Below are 17714 nucleotides of genomic sequence, written 5' to 3' on the forward strand. Positions count from 1 at the left end.
ACTTCAGCAGCACTTACACACACCACACTTTACATTTGTATTCCTGTCTATATCCTGAATGTTTTTACAGAGGGATTTGTTCAGATATTATTAGCTTGATTTAATACATAATTTTATTCCCTAAATTGTAAAAAAAAAAAAAAAAAAAAAAAAAAGGTCTGTTTTAAGTATTTTCTGAACTATGGCGTGACAATGAGATAAACCTCCTCTGTAAAAACATTTGAGTCTAATATGTCAAAAAAATTAAACAAGAATTTTGAAACTGACTTCATCCAGAGTTTAGATTTTTGTACTAGAAATGTATGCAAATACCACATATTTCATTAAATAATGCTCTTTTGCATATTTAAACCTAACATTTTAGAAAACATGTAATAGCCATTTGATTGATTACATTGATAATTGCAAACATTTTTTGTAATGTTTTATAAGTAAGTAAAGTTATAACTATTAGGTTTTTTGTTTTAGATGATGTTTTCGTGGTCCAGGGTCACATTTATTGATGGACTGTCTCTTCTGAAGAACCTGGTGTATTAAACCTCCTCCACATGTTGAACTGCATCTCCATTCTAAGCCTAAGCTGATCATAGAACCCTTGCGACCAATGAAGCTTCTAGCAACTTACTCTTACCATGCTTTTGGAAATTGCAGCCCTGATAGTTGTTGAAAAACAGAGCTGTTTGTGTATCTGCTCCTGGTCTGACTGATGTTCGACAGCTGGGACTAGATGAATGGAAGAGTATGATCCTGTAGTTTGTGCTGGTTCAGGTGTTTAGTTTCTAAAGACTCTAGTGTTGTTCTTCAGTCTGAACACTGAGGATGAGTGTGTGAGAAACTGTTTCTTGTGATAAAAGTTTTCTCATATTTCCTTTTCAGATCAGAAGCACTTCTCTGATGGACACAAGAATGTGAAGACACTGAATCTCAGCATCTGAGCCTCTCACCACTCGCCCTGCTCTCCTCGTGTTCCTCATTTCACTCAAAACTGAAGAAAAGACATTGTTTTGATGAATGTGCATTAATTAGCAGCTTTGTGATTTGTGTATATTATGACGTGGATTGTATGTGAATGGTCTGTTCTGCACTTCAGAGAGGAATTGTAACTATATGTGTTTATCATTTCTCTATTTAAGTGCTTCCCAAATAAATGAAGAGTGTCTGTTTTGTTTGTTTGGTTTAAACCTGGAGGAAGATCATCATCTAATATATAAACTGTAGCAGATGCTTTCATGCACATTTATATTCCTGACAGAGCATCAGAGATTAAACACTAAATAGTTCAATGATTCGTCTGATCACTGGTTTGTTAAACTGTTGTTATATCACTATAAAGTAGATTTAAAATGAAAGTGTTTGCTAGCATCAACAACATTATTCGTGTTTGGTCACAAACTTTGTCAAAAACTTGAAACTAGAACAACATTCAGTAGCATTACCTATAAATGCTGTCAAATATATATATTGTACATTGTTAGTATAAAACAAATAAATCGTATTGTATAGTTAACATTCAATTTGATTAATTTTTAGCAGGATAGTATTTTTAACTACAATAAAAAAATCACGTTGATTAATTTAGAGACAATTCATAATAAAGTCATGTTAAAAATGAAACGGCTTTACACTGAGCTCTTGCACCTTAACATACGTTCATTTTCACTGTGTATTTAATACATCAATGTTTTTTTTATGAATAAAGGCTGTTATTGATGAATAAAGTATTGTTCACTGCTAGTTCATGACACCCAAGATTAACTAGCAGAAACTTTGAGATCTGGATTATTTTCATTAGTCAAAAAAAACAACTATAAATCTAGGTGCAGGTCACTAACTATACTAGTGTTCATAGTGAATTATAAAACAATGTAAGAATGAGCATTTATCTAGTTCAAGGCTGCAAGCTGATCATTGAAGAGCCTGCATTAACTAATGTTAACAAATGAAGCAGTTCGGCTTTACTCTGGTCAAATTTGTTCACATTAGTTAATGTTTTAACAACTAGCTGTATAGATTTTTGTAGCATGTTAGTGTTTAGCGTAGTGTTTTAGCGATTCATTTCACTATGGATGAACTGTTACTGTATCCACATACTATGATTGATTTGAAAAATGTTACATTTCCCATTGAGACACACTGCAAAAAAATGCCTTTCTTAGATGTTTTGCCTTGTTTCCAGCCTAAATATCTACAAATTATTGAATCAAGAAGGATTTTGTAGATAAGTAAAAACTTATTTTCAGAAAAAAAAGTCAATTTAAGTGAGTTTTTGCCAAGAACAAGCTAAATAATCTGCCAATGGGGTAAGAAAAAAAAATCTTATTTCAAACAGAAAACTAGATTCTTTTTCTTACCCCAATGGCAGATTATTTGATCAAATAAAATTTTGACTTGTTTTTTCTGAAAAGACAATTTTTATTCATCTAGAAAATCCTCCTTGATTTAAGAATTTTTAGATATTTTGGCTGGAAACAAGAAAAAAAAATCTAAGAAAAGCATTTTTGCAGTGTAATTATTTGCCCAGAGCTTAGCTACTGCTCAAATTTTGATTCACATTATGGACTCAGACTGAACTCATAATTATTGTACATTAATAAATGAATGTAAATATTTTTTATGATATATATTTCAGATCTCCTGGTCGTACACCAAACACATGGCAGCACTGGAACACGAGAAAACACCAGAGAGCAGCGCAGCCGTGACATCTTCATCATCTTCATCCTCATCTGTGAGCGGTCAACGAGCACACGCACACTTGATCCTATATAGCAGGCTAGTTCCTGTAATTGTGAACAGTATAAATATTCTGATATGTGACTCTGAAGTAGCACAGGTATATTTGTAGAAACAGCCAACAATACATTGTGTGGGTCATTTTTCGCATTAGGATATCAAGTAAAGATCATGTTCCATGAAGATATTTTGCAATTTTTATATTAAAAATTAATTTTTGATAAGTAATATGTATTGCTAAGAACTTCATTTGGACAAGTTTAAAGGCAATTTTCTCAATATTTTTTTGTACCCTCAGATTTCTGATATTCAAATCATTGTATCTCGGCCAAATATTGTCCTTTCCTAACAAACTACACATCAATGGATGACTGGTTTTGTGGTCCAGGGCCACATATGATCTGATGAAAACTGCATGACAATAATTACAGACTTGAATCATGTGACCAGACAAAAACACGACTGTTTCCTCCACAGACAGAAGCTCCAGACGCTCAAACACAGCGGACACTCATCTGACCGGATGAAGAATCAGAATGAGCTGAAAAACACGAGCCCGAACCGAACGAAGCACACGCGTGACACACGTCTCATGATACGCTGCACAGCTTTAGTAAATATACTTTAATTACAAAAAAACTGATTTATTACATACTAACACTCATTCTTCATTAGACAAGAAAACAGGAGCAAATCATGAAATAAAAACAGTAAATCTTTTCTCGCATGGCTTACAAAAATATAAAACAAAAGGCCTTTTGGTTTAAAGCGTTCACACAGAAGCAGCCAATCAGAGACGAGCTCTGGCCGAAGTAGTGACGTCCCTCAATAATCATAAAGTGTCTTACTCTGTTTAAATAACACAAACAAGATGAATAAGTCTGTCAGTGGAAGCCGATGCGCAGCGCTTTGTTCTTCACCGCGTTGAACTTGCAGACGAACACGCGTGTGAAGGCGGGGTCGGCGTGATAGCGGTACGTTTTGGAGACGCTGGGCGGCGGTTCGGCCGGAGTGACCGTCGGATGCTGATGGAGAGACGACAGAGACGGAGACAGATACTGAGACGCTCCGCTCACGAAATCCACCAGACGACTGTACTGCAGCTCTGACAGACGATCACGAACCCCGTCCACCTGAGACAGACACACACATATCAGACAGGAGACACACACAAACACAAGATATCAACCCTCTGGTGTTGTTCAGTCAGAGCTCACACATTTTGACCTGAAAAATAAATCAGACTTGTTTTGTTTGTGGTCAAAAGTGACTCCAATGGATAAAATGGGAAGCAGATTTCATCTGGAAATGTCTGGTGATCTCACTGAAAGCTCATTATTTTGTGATATCAACTTCAAATTTGGAGCACAGATTTATTTGATTTAAGGCTGTTTTAAAGTGTAATATGTTTTGAAAATATATTCTATATAACATTTTGAAATAGTATTTTTGTGCATTTTTCATAATAATAAACAAACTTCTATAACTTTTCTTGTTTTACTTTTTAAACTAACCAAACGTCTATGTCTGTGCTCCAAAGCAGTCCAGATTTACAACAGTTTAAATTGGAAATTTCATTTTTCAGGTCTGTGCTCAAAAAGTGGTTCACAGCTAATAAACGTATCAGAACTATTCCATAAATAAACACGGGATCAGTATGATTTTTCGTTTTTTAAATAAAAGCTGCATTTACTCAATCAAAAATACAGAAAAAAATGTAATGTTGTCAAATATTATTACAGTTTAAAATAATGGCGTTATGTAGTAATATATGTTAAAATTATAATTTATTCCTGTGATGCAATGCTAAATTTATAGTTTTCAGTGTCATTTTAATATGCTGATTGATTACTGTTATTATCAATGTTGGAAACAGTTGTGCTGCTTAAGATTTTTTTGGGAACATGTGATTCTTTTTTCAGGATTCTTGATGAATAAAAGGTTAAAAAAGATAAGCATTTATGCAAAATATAAATATTTTCTAACAATATAAGTCTTTGCCATCACTTTTTATCAATTTAACACAACCTTGCTGAATAAGAAGAAAGAATTAAAACGTACTGACTTTTGGATGGTAGTTTATATTTTCAAAAGATTTCTATTTTAAAGAATCCTCAGAAAAAAAAAAAAAAAAACGGTTCCAACAAAATATTTAGCAGCACAGCTGTTTCCAACATTGATAATAAATCAGTATATTAGATTTCTGAAGGATCATGTGGCGCTGAAGCAGTAGAACTTAGTACCATAAAATCTCCTAGAAATACAAAAATACACATATTTTATAATATATATAAATATTATGGAGCCCCTAAAAGGTCATGTTGGGTAGAAAAAAAATCAGGGTGGAGGAAAAAAATCAGGGTGGGTAGAAAAAAAAAATCGGGATGGGAAAAAATTCAGAGTGGGTAGAAAAAAAAAAATCAGGGTGGAAGAAAAAATTCAGGGTGGGTAGAAAAAAAAATCAGGGTGGAGGAAAAAATTCAGGGTGGGTAGAAAAAAAATCGATGGGGAAAAATTCAGGGTGGGTAGAAAAAAAATCAGGGTGGAAGAAAAAATTCAGGGTGGGTAGAAAAAAAATATCGGGATGGGAAAAAATTCAGGGTGGGTAGAAAAAAAATCGGGATGGGAAAAAATTCAGGGTGGGTAGAAAAAATTCAGGGTGGGTAGAAAAAAAATATCGGGATGGGAAAAAATTCAGGGTGGGTAGAAAAAAAATCGGGATGGGGAAAAATTCAGGGTGGGTAGAAAAAAAAAATCGGGATGGGGAAAAATTCAGGGTGGGTATTAAAAAAATCAGGGTGGAAGAAAAAATTCAGGGTGGGTAGAAAAAAAATATCGGGATGGGAAAAAATTCAGGGTGGGTAGAAAAAAAAATCAGGGTGGAGGAAAAAATTCAGGGTGGGTAGAAAAAAAATCTGGATGGGGAAAAATTCAGGGTGGGTAGAAAAAAAATCAGGGTGGAAGAAAAAATTCAGGGTGGGTAGAAAAAAAATATCGGGATGGGAAAAAAATTCAGGGTGGGTAGAAAAAAAAAATCGGGATGGGAAAAAATTCAGGGTGGGTATTAAAAAAATCGGGATGGGAAAAAATTCAGGGTGGGTAGAAAAAAAAATCGGGATGGGAAAAAATTCAGGGTGGGTATTAAAAAAATCGGGATGGGAAAAAATTCAGGGTGGGTAGAAAAAAAATATCGGGATGGGAAAAAAATTCAGGGTGGGTAGAAAAAAAAAATCGGGATGGGAAAAAATTCAGGGTGGGTAGAAAAAAAATCGGGATGGGGAAAAATTCAGGGTGGGTAGAAAAAAAAAATCGGGATGGGAAAAAATTCAGGGTGGGTAGAAAAAAAAATCTGGATGGGAAAAAATTCAGGGTGGGTAGAAAAAAAAATCGGGATGGGAAAAAATTCAGGGTGGGTAGAAAAAAAAATCGGGATGGGGAAAAATTCAGGGTGGGTATTAAAAAAATCGGGATGGGAAAAAATTCAGGGTGGGTAGAAAAAAAAATCGGGATGGGGAAAAATTCAGGGTGGGTAGAAAAAAAAATCGGGATGGGGAAAAATTCAGGGTGGGTATTAAAAAAATCGGGATGGGAAAAAATTCAGGGTGGGTAGAAAAAAAAATCGGGATGGGGAAAAATTCAGGGTGGGTATTAAAAAAATCGGGATGGGAAAAAATTCAGGGTGGGTAGAAAAAAAATATCGGGATGGGAAAAAATTCAGGGTGGGTGGAAAAAATTCAGGGTGGGTAGAAAAAAAAATCGGGATGGGGAAAAATTCAGGGTGGGTATTAAAAAAATCGGGATGGGAAAAAATTCAGGGTGGGTAGAAAAAAAATCGGGATGGGAAAAAATTCAGGGTGGGTAGAAAAAAAATCGGGATGGGGAAAAATTCAGGGTGGGTAGAAAAAAAAATCAGGGTGGAGGAAAAAATTCAGGGTGGGTAGAAAAAAAATCAGGGTGGAAGAAAAAATTCAGGGTGGGTAGAAAAAAAATATCGGGATGGGAAAAAATTCAGGGTGGGTAGAAAAAAAATCGGGATGGGGAAAAATTCAGGGTGGGTAGAAAAAAAAATCAGGGTGGAAGAAAAAATTCAGGGTGGGTAGAAAAAAAATCAGGGTGGAAGAAAAAATTCAGGGTGGGTAGAAAAAAAATATCGGGATGGGAAAAAATTCAGGGTGGGTAGAAAAAAAATCGGGATGGGGAAAAATTCAGGGTGGGTAGAAAAAAAATCAGGGTGGAGGAAAAAATTCAGGGTGGGTAGAAAAAAAATCAGGGTGGAAGAAAAAATTCAGGGTGGGTAGAAAAAAAATATCGGGATGGGAAAAAATTCAGGGTGGGTAGAAAAAAAATCGGGATGGGGAAAAATTCAGGGTGGGTAGAAAAAAAATCAGGGTGGAAGAAAAAATTCAGGGTGGGTAGAAAAAAAATATCGGGATAGGAAAAAATTCAGGGTGGGTAGAAAAAAAAATCGGGATGGGGAAAAATTCAGGGTGGGTAGAAAAAAAATCAGGATGGGGAAAAATTCAGGGTGGGTATAAAAAAAAATAAGGGTGGAAGAAAAAATTCAGGGTGGGTATTAAAAAAATCGGGATGGGAAAAAATTCAGGGTGGGTAGAAAAAAAATCGGGATGGGAAAAAATTCAGGGTGGGTAGAAAAAAAATCGGGATGGGGAAAAATTCAGGGTGGGTAGAAAAAAAAATCAGGGTGGAGGAAAAAATTCAGGGTGGGTAGAAAAAAAATCAGGGTGGAAGAAAAAATTCAGGGTGGGTAGAAAAAAAATATCGGGATGGGAAAAAATTCAGGGTGGGTAGAAAAAAAATCGGGATGGGGAAAAATTCAGGGTGGGTAGAAAAAAAATCAGGGTGGAAGAAAAAATTCAGGGTGGGTAGAAAAAAAATATCGGGATAGGAAAAAATTCAGGGTGGGTAGAAAAAAAAATCGGGATGGGGAAAAATTCAGGGTGGGTATAAAAAAAAATAAGGGTGGAAGAAAAAATTCACGGTGGGTAGAAAAAAAATCGGGATGGGGGAAAAAAAAGTATATTTTACTTTTTTTGCATTCCCTCGCAAAACTTTTGCGTTCTCTCGCAAAGATGTTTTGCGTTCTCTCGCAAAGATGTTTGATCATCAGCTTTCTTTGTCAACTCTGGCTCTGATCCTGAGTTTGTGAAGCACATGTGCATAAATGTGTGACATCACTGGTGAACAGCCAATCACGAGCCTCGTAACACAGAGCAAGTGTGATTCACTTCTTATGAGACCCAATGAGATTCTAAACTAAAGGTTAAAGGTTTAGCTAAAGTTTAAGAGAATAGGACTAATTTAAACGCATTTACACCAGAAAAAAATCACTTGCTCATGAAAGAGGACAAATAAAAGAAACGATCTTGCTGTCAGCGCAGTCACAACTGAAACTTATGTTAGATTATATAGTTGAATATATATTTAGAGAGAACTTATAAGGTCACATGTAGTCATTTTTAAAGCATTATCTCTCGGTTCTACAGCTTATTTGTATTACATATGATCGATATATATTAAAATTCATTCATAATAACTGATTTATATTAACTGTGTGTGTGTGTGTGTACCTCAGTGTCACTGGTGACTCTGTGCTGCTGTAGTGTGAGTGTGATTTGTCCAGGCGTGTGTGTGTCGTGTTCACACTGGATCTCGGTGATGGGAAAGGCTTGCTGCTGCGCGTCTTCACACACACTGACCACGAACAGAACCTCTCCGCTCAGCAGCAGACAGCCGGCGTGTTCCTGCCCCGATCCGCTCACCATCCGCACATCTAGAGCCATGTGCAGCTCCGGACGCCCCAGAGACTGCAGCATCTTCCTACACACACACCACACACACACACACACACACACACACACACACACACACACACACACACATCTGACATGAGGCTCAAGGTCTCATTCACCCCCCGATGAGGGGTTTCCAAAATTTATATAATTATAAAATGTAAAATTAAAAGCATTTTAAAATAATAGAAATCAAAATAAAGCATACTAAAAATGTATTACATCTCAAAAATATAAAATTAAAATAAATCACAACAAGCAGTGCTTGGATAAGCAGCACAATCAAATAAAAAAACCTGTGAAGAACTGCTACTGTATGTCTGATGGTGACAGGCTGAAAGCTGCTGTTCATTGTTTTTACACAACATTAATAGTTCATAATAGTCTACTGGTCTTATACAGCCTTTTTTTATTTTAAATTTGATTTATCTTGAGTTTAGATTTTTTTTAATAGCATTTAGCTAGCATTATTTCTAAACATACTGTATAATATGTAGAAAACAAGCATTTACAAGATGTAAACTGTAGATAATGCATCTTTTCTGCAAAGATATTTAACAAGTAATTTAACATTAAATCATATTGACAACTTCATGCGTGGGGCACTCATGTGTAACCCACATAAGAGGGTTAATGAAGAAAAAGTTACTTGAATCATTTTGTAGTTACAATTTTCAAAACTAGTTAAAAATTGAGAATCGGAAAAACATCCTATTTTTTTTGCCATATCATTCAGCCCTACTTATTAGTGAAATTATAGAAACATAAAATTAAAATAATGAAAAAAAAAAAAACATACAAAAAATCCCAAAGTGCTCAATTAAAATAATAAAAAAAAATAATAATTTAAATAAAACTGAAATTTAAAGCAAAATAATTGTAAAGTAATACAAAATACATTTAAAAAAGGTAAAATTAAAATAAATAATTGTACAAAATAATCAAAATAAAACAGATTATTTAATTAACAGAAATGTAAAATTAAAGTAAATATTTTTTTAAATTAATCAAATTACTCAATAAAAATGAATCACATTATAAAAAGTACAATTTAAATAAAATAAAAAAATAAAAACACTTACTAAAAATTATTTATATTAATAAAAATGAAATGAAACATACTAAAATTAATTAAATGATGAAAATGTAAAAAATAAAATAATGTTTAAAAAACAAACCAAAATCAAACACTAGGAACAATAATAATAGGTAAATGTAAAAGCTGTTGTTTTACCAGACGTATTTGACGTGGCTGTTGGAGGCGTCGGCTGATCTGGTGTCAGTCGGCAGGTGCAGCTGTTTGGGAAGCTGCCAGAGACCTGCGCCGTGGAGCAGACCTGCGACACACACACACACACACACACACACACACACACACACACACACACACACACACACACACACACACACACACACACACACACACAGACACACACACACACACACACACACACACACACACACACACACACACACACACACACACACACACACACACACACACACACACGTCATTGCACATGTGCACGTGAACACACTCTCCTGCTCTCGTCTAACTGAATGTTGTCGTACCGTATCCCGTCTGTGACACCAGCTCAGCTGCTCCTCCGATTGGCTTGGTGAAAACTCCCACAATGCCTTTCCCCACGCCTGAGATGACGCCGCGGGCCGCGCTGCTCGCCGAGTTCGGCAACTCCAGCGTCCGTGTGAATGTCTGCATGGGCTGATCCACGATTCCTGCGATCGCTCCTACACACACACACACACACTTTATACATTTAGATTGTATTTATAATTGCATGAATAATGTTATGAGATTAATGTTTTAAATACAAAACTCTGAATATAAAAATATGTTGGAAAAGAATCTAATATGATGGGAAACTTAAAACCACCAGCCAGGGTGGCCGCGGATCCTTAAAAAGTCTTAAATTCCGTTGTCCTAAAATAAGGCCTTTAAATGTCTTAATTTGTCTTAAATCTAAATCCAAGGGTCTTAAATTTTTTACACTTTGAAAAGGAAAAGTTTATCGTTTTGAGGAGAATCTCCTGCGCAGGTTCTAAATCTGTTCTGTTGCTAGACACGCGCTTGCTTGACAACGCCTCAGTGTTGCCAGATTTAGCGGGTTTCCGCCCAACTACACGCATTTGAATCGCAGATTAGCTGTTAAGTTTAACCATCATAGAGTAAAAGTTTATAATTAGCACATGTTTTGTCTTGCCACTTTACCAATTCAAACGATTTAAAAAGGGAACACGCACGCTGATTTTATTTTATTTTTTTTAACCGTTGCCGCACACACCTGACGCGAGCACGCGCAGAGAGAGAGAGAGAGAGAGAGAGGAGAGAGAGGCGCGTGGCGCGATTCACACAGATTGATTCCTCCTGCTATTTGAACGGAAACGTACATACCAAGTCATGTCTTAATACCCGTTTTGGTATTCTGTTAAACAGTCGTTTATGTCTTCAGTGAACCGAAACAGCTGAGAAAGAGATGCGTGCCAGTATTCGGTTCGTGCATTTGGCCTTAAAGAGACAGCGTCCTATAAATACCTGCAGTGAGAAACACTAGTTATTTTACAATTAATTATTACATTTCCCCTCCTGAATACTTGTGTTATTGATTTTATTACTAACTTTATGTTGTATTCATTTACACTTGTCATTTGTGTAATTGTTCTTGTTTTGTTACTGAACTTTAGTTCAGCTAGTAGTTTTTGCTGTGGATTATAGCCTACCTAAAGTAAGCATTCAGTAATTAGGAAAAAAATATATATATATATATTTTTTTTTTTTTTTGGCTGATCCGAAAAATGATTCGATCCATGACTCAGAATCCGTGTTTGTTACACTGTTACTTTGGCTTCAAAGTGTGTGAGAGCCTTGACTTTGTCATGGAATAGAAAATAATTTCTTCTTCTGGAATAGTGTTTTCTGTTGAATATTCCCAAGAATAATCAGTTAAATAAAATAATAATTTTAAATATCTTCATAGTTTTGTGCTAGACTTTTGCGAGACTTTCAATTTGGTCTTAAATTTTGTTTGAAAATGGTATTAAAAAGTCTTAAAATGTCTTAAATTTAACTTGGTCAAACCTGTAGACACCCTGACCAGCAGATGGCAGTAAGTATTGATGATTGAATCACCGATTCGAAAAATGATTCTTTCAAAAGGGCTGAATCCTTCAGGAGCCAATCAAATGGCTGTTTTTATGAATGGCTTGTGTATCAGTGATTCGCCGAAACCAATGCGGAACACAGAAACCAAACTAAAACAGCACTCTTATTTCTTGCTGGTGTCATATTGCTGAACTGTCAGGAGCATTTGTTAGCAGCTTGTATATGAAAACTTATTCATTTATAATGGTAAAAGAGTAAAAAATAAACTGAAACGTCAGGAAACACTGAATACGATGTAAAAAGCGTAAACACAGCCTGTCCTACACAAAGCACAGCAGAAAGACATTTTGACATCAGCTTGTAATGTCTCTGTGAGCGTGTTTTACCCAGCAGGCTGATGCCGAGTCTGGATAGGCCTTGTCTCAGTCCGTCTCCCAGAGTCTCAGGTAACTGTCTCCTCCACTCCTCCTGTCGCATGTAATGCTCATCGTCCAGCGACAGACGGTCCATGTTACGCGCCAGACTCGTGGCCAGATTAGTGATGGACGTCAGAGTCCCTGCAGACACACGAACACAGTGAGCGGCAGATACGAGACGCAGCAGGAGAATCAAACCGTAGAACGACTGACACTGGAACCGTGCTTCACCTTTAGAGATGTGTTTGATGAAGGAGTTTGTTCCTCTAGAGACGCCGCTGATGAACGCTCCCGGACCGCGAGTCAAACCCTCGTACGGCAAGCGGAAGAAATCCGACACGCCGTTCCCGATGCTCCGCACCAGACTAGCCGGACTGCCCAGAATCTCCAGAGAGCCCACGACCCAACCTACAACAGCACAAACAAACAACTTACACAACAACTTAGCACTTCTGGGAAAAACTAAATCCTGTCCAGGTCTAAATGAGCAGAACACAACATGAGGGTTAAGATGAAGAACACATAAACTTACAAAACTGATGATAATTATGAGTTTTATTTAAAAAAGACATAAAAAAAAAAACAAGACTTTAAAAGGAAAAGCAAAAGAATCAGAGATTAAAGCAGATCACAAAACTCAAAATAATCAAGTTTTTCTTCAGCAAATAAAGAGGAATCTAGAGCAGGATGATGAACGCCCTACAGTATACACTAGTTCATGACAAGTACACTGACTGTAGAGATGGACTAATGTATGTAGTGCACAGCCTGGTAGACAAACACTGTACTCAAGGAAAAGTACTTATAGAAATAATTATACATAAAAAAAAATCAGCATCAGAAAATGATTGATTTGCATAGGGCCGTTTCTGACTTGAGGACAATTTTATAACAGTCTAATTAAATGTGTCTGTTGTTGTTGTTGTTTCCCCCCAAATTTAACCAGTTACTTCCATCAATAACAACACTATAGACTGCTACCAATCATTCCGTGTCAAATCAGCCACATTTCAAATTTCAGTCAAGTTTTTTTTCTGAAGAAAGATAGACATGTATAGTGATGAAATCCAAATTATTAAATGTCACAGATGTTTATTTACGGAGTAATCCACTATTTGTAGAGAGAGGTCAAAATGCCAATTTTCACCTGAGATTGAGAGTCAAGTTACAGGGGGTTAAACATGACTTGAGAAAGACGGCAGCATCATAATCTTATTTTTACACAGAGATTGGTAGCTCTATTAGTCAAATCTGTTGGCTTTAGCTATCTGTGTGGCATTATGTGCCAATGGTGACCATTCAAAAATGGGAAAACGGCACTTTTTAAGTTTTTCTTCAAAGTTTGCATGTCTGTAACTCAAGAAGTATTACAGATATCTTAATGCCCTTTTATATATTGGGTCTTAACAAACTGGTCTTTTGGCATGTTCATATTTAAGGCCCTATATGGTCCAGTTCCAGAGATATTGGAATTTCAATATGGCTCCAGGAGTAAATCATTAAATTGTACTAATTTTGGGTCAGTTGGCAAAAATATGATACTACTCTTCTTTTCTTTTAAAGAGGAATGTCTGAAGAACAAATGATGCTGAAGCTTGAGTTACAGGCATGCAAACTTTGGAGAAAAACTTGAAAAGTTTTTGAATGGTCACCATTGGCATATAATCATAAGTCATTTTTAACCCCCTATAACTGTATCCCTCTACAAAATAGTGGATTATTCAGTAAATGTAAATCAATAACATTTAATATTTTGGATTTCATCTCTATCCTTCTTCACAAAATCAAAAATTTGAGACAGGGAAGTTTCTGAAATTTGAATGATTTGACACAGAATGGCCCTACAGTGTTTAATTGTAATGTGTGTGAGACGCACCTGCTCTGAAGAGCGCTCCTGCGGCGTAGTGCATGGCGAGGGTGTGGACCAGCTGTCGCGGCGTGGTGCAGACGGGTCCGCGCTCGAACAGCGAGAAGGACAGCGGCGTGTGATCGGAGGCGATGTAGAGCTTCAGCGAGGCGTGGATGCTCACCAGCAGATGAACCGGCTCGATGGACAGCTTCTGCAGCCGCACCGGCGTCACCAGAGCGCACGACGACTCCAGCACCTCCAGCGGGACGACCGGCTCCGCCCCTCCGCCGCAGCTCCGCCCACCCAGGCTGCATTCTGGGATGTAGGTGTGGAAGAGCGTCTTCATGTAGTAGATGAAGGTGTCCTCCAGATAGACGCGCGCCGGTCTGACGCGGAAGGCGAGCCGGTCCAGCCGTCCGTCGGGGGTGACGGTGACGCTCACAGACAGGAAACAGGCGTCGCAGAACTCCTGCAGGCGCCGCGGGGTCGGCGTGAGGTCGGGGTCGCCCTGAGGCTCCTGGCACACGATGACGGGGAAGTGGAAGCTGGCGCGCTCGTACAGCTGGTTGTCCACCTGCAGGCCGCCGCAGTGAATCTGGACGGTGTGGACGGGCGGGGCGTCGGTGTGGTCAGCTGACGGTTCGGCGGGCGGCAGCTGAAGCAGCAGTTTGGAGACGGTGAGACGCAGCAGCTCTACTGAACTGGACGGGCTGGTGATGTCGTCACAGAGCGCCACGCTCGCCTCGTTCAGCAGAATCCTGAAGGACAGCATCCGATCGGACGGCCTGCGGGAAACACACAGGTGAAAGAGTCAAACGTCGCCCTCCGGTGGACAAACTCAACACGTACGCGAACACGAGCGCGTCTGACCCGTGACGTGCGACCGTGTCTTCCGCGCCGCTCTCCGGTGCCAGCGTCAGCGTGATGGTGCCGCTCTGGTGAAGAACGTCAATGTACAAACAGCCGAAACCAGGAAGAAAAACAACCTAGGGAACACACAAAAGATTAAAAAAGACTATGATCTCGTCACATGATGCCACATCTACACGTCTAACGGGTGTTCAGGAACTGAATCTGGATCACTTCAGGACGATCTGATGCAGACTGAACTCACACACAAACACACAGCAAGGCTGTTTCTTCTGATCTATGTCAAATGATTCAGGATCCAGTGCTCCTGATCTGAAATGATGGTTCGTCAATCATAATTCAGATTGGAACCTAGGAGCGCGGATCGTAAATCGTTTGATTCGGTTCGAGAGTTTTGCAAATCTTTTTTTTTTTATCAAACAATTAAAAACACAGTTATAAAAATCAAAGAAAGTATACACAAATACAAATTCCTTAAGAAAATGAACTGTGGTTTTACTATAGTAAAAGTTTAGTATAATTTATAATACATTTATAGTAATATGGTTCACTTTACTTTTGCCTTTTTTAAAATTTGAAAGAGAAGACACTGTTTAATAAGTAAGATCTCTGTTTGAAGTCCTTGAAAATCAAGAAAGTAATGCTTGAAAAGTCCTTGAATTCCTGGAATTTCATTTTTCAGTATCTGAACAAACCCTGCTATAAACACTGAGATCAGGAGCTGAATCTCTTTGACCTGCTCAAGAACAAACAAATGCTCACGCTTAGTGTCACACAGTGATAGTAATTAAGATAATAATAATAACAATGATTAGTTATTTTATTATTACATATCCATATTGATATTTAACCACAAAAATGTTGGCCACATTGTGTAGCCCTACAAACAAGCGCAGCAATTTTTTTTTTTTTTTTTGCATTATCAATTTTTTCAGCCGAAATCGTGCAGCTCTAGTGTGAGGTGTTGTGCAGCTGTGCACCTGTGTTCCAGGACTACTGAGATCAATGGGGTCAGTCCAGCCTGGTGTGGTGGGCGTGTCCATGGGACTGGTGGGCGTGTCTGTGATGATGCGCAGCTGCAGGGTGGGCAGCGTCTCTTTCGGTCGGCACTCTGGGAAACTGGAGGCCTGATGAAACAACTCGTGATGGACAGACGAGAGAGCAGGAACCATCCGGCTAAACACCTCCGACCTCGCAGACTCTGAAACACATGCTTAACATTAACACCTACAGACAATATAGTGTGTATGTCTGTGAGTGAGTGAGTGAGTGAGTATATATGTACATGTGTGTGTGTGTGTGTGTGTGTGTGTGTGTGTGTGTGTGTGTGTGTGTGTGAGTGTGTGTTACCCCTGATGTTCTCCTTCAGTAAGAGGCTCTTGGGGCAGCGGTTGTGAATCAGCATTCGTGGACACTGATCTTCATTCACTGTCAGATACGTGACGCCCAGATGCTCCTGACAGGTCAGAACCAGAGGCCTGAAACACACACACACACACACACACACACACACACACACACACACACAGAGAGAGCTGATTCACTTACTGACCACAGAAGCCACCCAACCCTCCACCCACAGACACCTGAGACGCCGGATGCCTCATTTATTAACACCAGACTCACAGAGAGAGAGTTCAGTTCAATATACATGAACACAAGCGCTTGATCTCTCGAGTCGTCTTGTTTCTGAATGTGTTCAATCACACACACCTCAGTCTCAGTGCTACAGCATTCATTAGTAAACGCTGCTCATCTAGGGTCAGTTTCAATGTTAGCAGCAGCTACAGAGAAGAAACATCTTTATCTACCAGTTCTTTTATTTAGAAGGCAGGATTTATTCCACTATATAGTGTTGCAGTTTCTCATATTCATAGTGAGTCCTGTTGAAATACAGCCTTTGTTGGAGATCAGTGTAATTATTTCATTTTGCAGCTAGACCAAACTACTGACATCTGAAGGAACTCTAGTGCCCCCTCGAGGACCGAAGTGTGTAGCGGCAGATAAGAACATGTGACTGAAGTGTTTGCTGTGGTACCTGGTGTTGAAGGGCCAGTCGGCGTCCGGCTCCACCGGCACAGGAACGCTCTGTCTGAGGAAATCCGTCCGCACCAGCGCCGGAGCACTCCACTGCGCCACCGCACTCTCCAGACTCAACAACAGCTGCTTCGACGACACCTGCGCATCCTCCGCCGTCTGACCGTCCCGCAGGACGTCCCAACACGGCACCGCACAGCACACCTGATCTCCGGCCGCACCCGCGGGACCCAGAGTGAAGCCGGATGACTCAGGGATGGGACACGGCTACAAGACAGACAGAGAGACACACACACAGAGTTCAGTTTCTTTAGACTTTGGGGTGAAGGTGAACCAGTTTTCATAACATTCACCTCGATATGTGTTGTTTTGTTTACCTGTTCAGGTGTGGCTGTGTGTTGTGAGATCACAGCTCTACACTTGATAGTGTTTGTCGTGTTGTTCACCAGGACGGTTTTATCTTCAATCTGCAAAACCTGAATCCCATATTTGACTGAAGACGACACACAAAACTGACAGAGCTGACAGACACAGAAGAGAAAGAGACAGACTTTAGTCGCTGATTCCAGATTAAACTCATCCATGCAGACACAGATCACCGTAAAACACACACACCTTGAGTTTTCCCGGCTGTGTTCCGAGTGTGATGTCAGTGTGAATGTATCCCTCCTCATCCAGCAGCAGGACATCTGCTCCGCCCCCTTCTGGCCACCGCGGCGACGACACCTCGTGGACCAATCGCACCGCAGGAGACTTGTGCACCGTGTTAGTGTGCGGCCAATATATGCCCATCTGAAACGCATCCTGTGTCACACACACACACACACACACACACACAGATACACACACACATACACACACACAGATACACACACACA

General features: G+C 39.0%; 1 protein-coding gene across 1 annotated transcript in view; it reads right to left on the minus strand.

Moving 5' to 3' along the window:
* Positions 1 to 3323: 3323 nt before the first annotated feature.
* Positions 3324 to 17714, minus strand: part of LOC141342441 (intermembrane lipid transfer protein VPS13B) — a 68811-nt gene continuing 54420 nt past the window's right edge. Inside the window, exons 35-47 of the mRNA XM_073846889.1 lie at positions 17452 to 17640; positions 17214 to 17357; positions 16838 to 17103; positions 16150 to 16277; positions 15780 to 16000; positions 14800 to 14915; positions 13957 to 14714; positions 12312 to 12488; positions 12051 to 12221; positions 10116 to 10292; positions 9778 to 9880; positions 8322 to 8571; positions 3324 to 3866 (exon numbers count right to left, since the gene is read on the minus strand). Coding sequence (XP_073702990.1) covers positions 3618 to 3866; positions 8322 to 8571; positions 9778 to 9880; positions 10116 to 10292; positions 12051 to 12221; positions 12312 to 12488; positions 13957 to 14714; positions 14800 to 14915; positions 15780 to 16000; positions 16150 to 16277; positions 16838 to 17103; positions 17214 to 17357; positions 17452 to 17640 — 2949 coding nt within the window. The 3' untranslated portion in view covers positions 3324 to 3617. The remainder of the gene's footprint in view (positions 3867 to 8321; positions 8572 to 9777; positions 9881 to 10115; positions 10293 to 12050; positions 12222 to 12311; positions 12489 to 13956; positions 14715 to 14799; positions 14916 to 15779; positions 16001 to 16149; positions 16278 to 16837; positions 17104 to 17213; positions 17358 to 17451; positions 17641 to 17714) is intronic.

The sequence above is a fragment of the Garra rufa genome, chromosome 9 (assembly GCF_049309525.1).
Source record: "Garra rufa chromosome 9, GarRuf1.0, whole genome shotgun sequence".
Lineage (NCBI taxonomy): Eukaryota > Metazoa > Chordata > Actinopteri > Cypriniformes > Cyprinidae > Garra > Garra rufa.